The sequence below is a fragment of the Labeo rohita genome, unplaced genomic scaffold (assembly GCF_022985175.1).
Source record: "Labeo rohita strain BAU-BD-2019 unplaced genomic scaffold, IGBB_LRoh.1.0 scaffold_641, whole genome shotgun sequence".
Lineage (NCBI taxonomy): Eukaryota > Metazoa > Chordata > Actinopteri > Cypriniformes > Cyprinidae > Labeo > Labeo rohita.
In genome coordinates this window covers 7,955-14,555 of record NW_026129570.1, presented here as the reverse complement: position 1 = coordinate 14,555, position 6,601 = coordinate 7,955, and the positions used below count along the sequence as shown (strand labels likewise).

The 6,601-nt window shown below is 36.5% G+C and overlaps 1 protein-coding gene across 1 annotated transcript; it reads right to left on the bottom strand.

Moving 5' to 3' along the window:
* Positions 1-1,184: 1,184 nt before the first annotated feature.
* Positions 1,185-4,772, bottom strand: LOC127161415 (microfibril-associated glycoprotein 4-like). Its single transcript, XM_051104183.1, has 6 exons — positions 4,638-4,772; positions 4,493-4,533; positions 4,167-4,379; positions 3,990-4,086; positions 3,735-3,902; positions 1,185-1,609 (listed from the first exon to the last, which is right to left on the bottom strand). Exons 2-6 carry the CDS (start codon positions 4,496-4,498, stop codon positions 1,353-1,355), a joined length of 741 nt encoding a protein of 246 aa, XP_050960140.1. The 5' UTR covers positions 4,499-4,533; positions 4,638-4,772; the 3' UTR covers positions 1,185-1,352.
* Positions 4,773-6,601: the final 1,829 nt, after the last annotated feature.

The window sequence follows — 6,601 nt, the reverse complement described above, 5'->3', positions numbered from 1 at the left end:
AAAAAAAAAAACAGAAAAACAACATATGCCATTTAATGGTAAATTCTTGTGATACTGTACAGCAGAAAAGTGCTATGGTAATCCTGTCATATTTAGCTTGTGTTGGTATTACCACAAAAGAACAACAGAAAAACCACATATGGCATTTAATGGTAAATTCTTGTGATACTGTACAGCAGAAAGTGCTGTGGTAATCCTGTCATATTTAGCTATGCTCAGTTGTTGTGTGGTAAATTTATGTTGTACTGTTGCAGTACCACAGGATTACCACTGGACATTTTTGTAAGGGTCGGACGGACTCGGGATATTTTCCGTGTCCGAAAGGCTTGAGTCCGAGTCAAGACCGAGTAAAAATGCATCCGAGTCCGTGACAAGTCCGAGTCGCCTAAAAATTGTACTCGAGACCGGACTCGAGTCCGAGTAGGAGTCCGAGTAGGAGTCCGAGTACCCCAACTCTACTAATGTCATAGAAAAGCATATAGTTTAATAATAGCGGGGAAGATTTTGACGTAGTGTTACAACTTTCCCCATCAGCGCGACTGGAATATAAAACTGGTTCGTGTCTCCTGGTGGTTTGCCAAGCATTAATAAACTATCTAAACTGATAAATAACAGATTGGAGATTAAAATAATAGCAGATTTGTCTCATTTTGAATGAATACTAAAAACTGAGATGAAAAACTTACTTCAGCCAGAAATTTACTTTTACTATGGTAAAATAAATATTCAGCGATATCTTCAAAAGGCTTTTGAATTTTGGCGCACTTTTTTCTCTGTATAGTGTTGCTATGGCAACTAGTAAACGCCGTAAATTTGGTTACGCTAGGGTGTGTGGAAATATTTAAACCACGCGTGTTAAAACTAACCCCGCCTTAGGTGGTGCCCCGCTCATCCCTACATATATTGATCATCCAGTAGTATACATGTATATGCAAGTAATTTATAGGTGTATATGTATACACATGTTTTATGTATGTATTGATAAGTGAAGTTTGATTTAAATCCTCCGTGGCGCCTCATTTATTTCACTCATTTAATGATTTATCTCATTTATTTAACTTGTTTACAACTTTATCTCCTTTATTTAAACATTTGTTTCACTTATGTAATGATTTATTGTTCATAAAACGATTGATTTCTGATGAGATCTGACCACATCTGACACAATGTCCATTACGACACAATGCTTTCAATGCAGGAGTTTATTGGAAGTTCATTTATATAACAGTAAATCAAAAGACCAAAAGCAGATAATGGTTGATTCGCTTACACTGAGGAAAATAAAAACTTAAACCTTCACATTTGTAATATAGTGAAAACAACATCAGATGTTTGCTCCTGAAAAACTGTTTCTAGGGCACAGGTTTGATCTTCATACTGATGGATTTCATAGCGACAGCAAAATTGTTCTTCCAGCTGGACCAAACATCTCCAATGGCATGAATGGTGCCATCTTCTCCCCACAAATACACACCGTTGGGGTTGGTAGTGTGACAGGCATTGTACCAAAATGCCCCGAGATACTGTTTGGCACAGTTAGTACTATAGAGGTCCTGGTCCTTGTCAAAGGTGCTGAAATTCTGTCCATTATGGTAATACAAAGAGTCGCCTGCAAAGAGGAAGAGTATCACTGATGACGTTAACATCTTATTTATGATCATAATAAATAAGTTGACTTTTTTACAACATATTTATGATACCGATAGCCGATACCGAAAGACTGCACTTATGTAGGCCTACTGTACCGAAGTAGGTAACACTTTTTTTTTGATGGTGCCTTTTGAACATTCTGTTGACAATAAGTAACATTGCACCCATATGTCAACTAATTAGAGTTTTAGTAGGCTCTCTGCTTAATATCTGAAAACTCTTTATTGTGATGGCCTCCCAACTGACTATAAGTAACTTTTGCAAGTACATGTCAACTTATTGTAACCCTCACCCCACCAGTCTACTAACACTCTAGTGAGAATTATATATATATATATATATATATATATATATATATATAGATGCAGTGTTACCTATAGTCAACAGAATGTGTTAAAGGGACCATCAAAATAAAGTGAAACCCCAAAGTATTTGCGCTTTGTTACTATACATCACAGACTCCAGCTCTTTTATCAGGCTGGTGGTATAATTTATTTGTTTTTTATTTATTTATTTATTTATTTATTTGCCGTGATTAAAAAATAAAATTTGTCAAGTTTGAGCCAGTACATCGATGCATCCTTATTTACATGAAGAATATGTTTCAGTGGAATTACAAAAAAGATCTGAATGTCTGTGAGCAAGTAAACATTTGTTCAAGCTTACTGAATTTCTCTGCCGATACTGATAGATTTTTCTGATCACGTGAAGTAAGTGAGAGAGGGGCTTTCAGTGCGAGCGATTTGGAAGCAGAGTCTGCTTTATACTCGCCGCGTCAGCAGAGCGGCACAAATGACGCGAAAACAAATCATAGTGGACAGGGTGGAGGATTTGGTTTTCAAGCGAAAATATGGTTTTGTCTTTGCTGTTTTTGTCTTTGCTGTTTATGTCACGTTACACTATGGAGGATTTCTTTAAATGTTATGTATTCCTCCTTGTTTGCTAAAGGTGCCATGCCTCATCTTAATCGTCTTATTCGTTTATGTTTATTAACATTACATAAGTTAATTTGTCTTTTAAGCATTTGTTTTAATTTTAAACAGTGGATAGTTACAAGCACAACAGACAATTATCTTATCTTGTGAATTGTGATGGTCATGAATTCAAAAGCGAAAGTGAAAGCGTCCCAGGCCGGCTTAAAAGAGGATCTTAAGAAGCTCTTCTTAAGAAGAGTTCTTCCATTCACAAAATCAAACAATAATAATAAAATAATGTAGGCTACGTTTATGGTAGAATGTCCCATAAACTTTTTTTTTCTTCATAAATACATTAAGTAAAACAAAAAAACTCCTCTTTAGTGTTGTTTTATAGCTAAATAATGAACTGTGAACAGCGGATAACTTTGCTGAGGTAAATGTCATTATATTAAGTGACATACTGTTCACAATCTGTTTTATTGGCGTCTTCCCGCGTTTGAAACACTGATTGAGCAATTACATTAGACATGGTACATGTTGGTAACCCATACTATATCTGCCATCATGCCTTATATCGTGCATTCATCATGTGTATTTTTTAACTGGAAAATATTCGCGCTGCTGCTTAAAGTGAGGCGCAATAACGATCTGTCACGTCACATTTAAAAGCGTCAAAACGACATTCGTTGTTTTCGTGATAGAATGTACAGGATTTAAAAGCTGAGACGTTGTTTCTAATCAGAAGTAAGAAAGCACAGAGCTCTTTGTGATGATCAGATTCGATGCTCGCTACATGCATACAGGCGTATAGAGAAAAACTGCGGGTCTGGCAATGCTGGCTTGAACTACTGGTGAGTCATATAGTCAAATGGCCTGCTTTAATGTTGCTATTTGTAATTGTTATTGCCTAATTGTCACGTTAATTTTGACAGCCCCTAATTCAACAGATTTTCTTCACTCACAGTATGAGTTGCAGTCTACCTTTTGATTGACAGGATACTATCGGTCCTGATCATCGGCTGATTTTGAACAATTGGCCAATGGCCGATATTGAAATAAATTGCTTTTATCAGCCAATACCGATTGTTGGCCGATACATCGGTGCATCTCTAGTTCAAGTGTGATTTTATCAATGCATATTCATGAGTATAAATAAAAGTGTCCTACCAGCTCCTCCATCAGTGAATCCTGAAACTTGTAGTTTGTACCCGTCAGCTTCAGGACCCACAGAGAAGGACGAGTACAGAGCGAAACCTTTCCTTCCATCAAAGTCCTCCAGATCCACTCTCAGCATGTACTTCCTGTTGCGTGTCAGCTGGTACATGTTCTCCAGCCCTGATCACACACACACATGAAGAACACGTTCAAGCAAACACTGGACATGAACATCCACACAAACGGACACACGCTGTGAGATCTTACCCAGCCAGTATTCACCCTCCACATTCCCAAATCCTCTCTTGTACTGATTCCACGGCCGATAGAAATTCACACTGCCGTCCATTCTCCTCTGAATCACCTGTGATGGGTTTATATACAATATATGATTCATAATCAATGTTTTGATGTGTGTTCAATGATCTAGAGTCACATTCTTACTGTCCATCCTCCGTTGACTGCATTTTTCCCATCTGAGATCATATGACAGTAAACCCAGACAGGAAGATCACCTGCTGGATAGATGGTGTAAATCCCACTGACTGTTTCTCCTGATTTATAGACGTCAGAACAGTCGAATGGGTTGAATGCATAAGAAACAGACACAGTAAACCCCATGAAAACAGAGAGCAGAGCCGTGACAAACACCGTCATCTACAGAGAGAAACACAACTGATCATCATCCTCATTTATACAGATCAAATCACATGAAATTAGAAGGAAAAACTCTACAAGTGTGATCAAAACAAAGGAAAACTTGAACTTACTGCCATCTTCTCTTACTGCAGTCTTGCCTTAGCGTAAGAATCTTAAAGAAAGTACAAAACAATTTTGCTGAATAATTACCTGAATGTTGTATAAATGTCTGAATGTTTTGTGAGGTAAATGATTAAGAATTACACAGAAACTCACCGTTTGTGTTGTGATGTTGTTCAACGTGACAGAAAAACTGTTAACTATCTGTCAGATCAGGTTACTTCAGTTATCAGGCTCTTATTTATATACATATATGAATATGTTCATATTGCAAAACTCTCAATTCAGTTCTGTTTTTTAACACCTGTTGTCTGAATCATTCTTGCCCTGCACAATGTTGAAATACTGATGTTTCACGAACATTCGCACACTCATCTCTTGGTTTTACCTTTTGCAGCAACATGTCTGTTTTCTCAGACAGTGAAAACCACCGTAGGCACTGTTGCCAACTCTTGCAAAACAAATACGCAACCGCAGCTTCAAAAACAAGCACAGTTTCATTTGATTATTTACTATATCATCAGTATTATTATGAATTATTTATTAGCAACAAACAAGTAACATGAAATCACTTTTATTTTAAAAGCAAAAAAGAATTTATTTTACAAAAATCAGCAAACTGCAACAAAGCAGTTATCTCCAATGACCTGTGAGCAGAACAGGGTTGGAGAGATGGAAAAAGAGAAAAAGACAGGAGCTTTAAGGGGGAACCACATATTTAATTTTAATTTATTTTTTTTTTTTAAAAAAGGAGGGTGCGGGTGGGGTTCAATGATTGTAAAGGAACTTTGTGAGATTGCGATGAACTGAAGTAAGTGACACCTTTTTAGTGATTATAAAGGAAGGACATTTGTGCACTTTCTAGGCTAAATATAATCCTTTCTGAATCTGAATAGAAGTTTAGTTTGGTCGTGATGCTAACAGTCACATACGGTGTACAAGCAGAGGAGTTTCAGGAGTGACAAAAATCTCTCATCCCTTACATAAATGCGGGATTCATTTTCGAACAGAAGAAAAATATAATTTGTCAAAATAGATAGGTCATTATGTAATGTAAATGCAGATTAACAGAAAAATATTTGAATTCTGGGCCTGTTTTGTAAAAAATGACAGTGAATTTAACTGCAAATGACTGTAAAAATGCTACAGTAAAAAACTGTTAAATGCTTAACAGTAAGTTTCCTTACTATATATGGTGAAAAACCGTACTGGACATTGCATGTAATTTTACGGTAGTCTACCATTTTTGGAAGTGAAAAAGAACGTATAATTTACGGTGAATAACCATAAATTGACATTCCCAAAATTTCCTGCATTACATTTCAAATGTGATGTTTTTTTGTTGTTGTTGTTGTTGTTGAAATAACGATATTTTCTTCTTAGTTTTTCTCATCAGTTTTGTACATTAGGGTTGTATGTTACATCTAATGTTGTTAAATAATGTTTATTGCATTATTTCAGTTGCATGTGTGTTACCATGATGGTGTTTAGAGTTTGTGTGAATGACTCTGTGTACTTTTCTGTGTATTTAAAAGCTGTTTGCGATGGGCTTTGGCTCATCATGTGACTTTCTCAGCACCAGCTGCTTTTGGTGATAATCAGTGTATTACAAAGCTACAAAACAGTACTTCAATAGATTGCCATATTGATATTACATCAGTTAATGGAATTATGGTATTTAAATGTAAAACCAAAAACACTGGACTATATTTTTACGTTAAAATTCCGGCAACCACAGCTGTCGTTTTTTTACTGTAATTTTTTTACAGTGTGCATCTGGGCCAGGACGGCTTGCCATCATTGATGGAACGATGAATTCTGAATTTTACCAGCAGAATTTAAAGGAAAATGTCCCAAGTGAAAGTGGGCCATTGCAGCAAGACAACGACCCCCCAAGCGCAATTATTAGGGCCCGAGCACCGGTGGTGCGAGGACCCTCTTGGAATTGCTCCGTTTATTATTATTATTATTATTATTATTATTATTTTTATTCTTCTTCTTCTCCAAAATGAATCGCATTTTTGAGGGCCTAAACATGCCCGAAAAGTCAGGAAACTTTGCACACGCATCAGAACTGGTGAAAATACCCACAAAAAAGTCTCTTGGAGGAAAATCCGAAA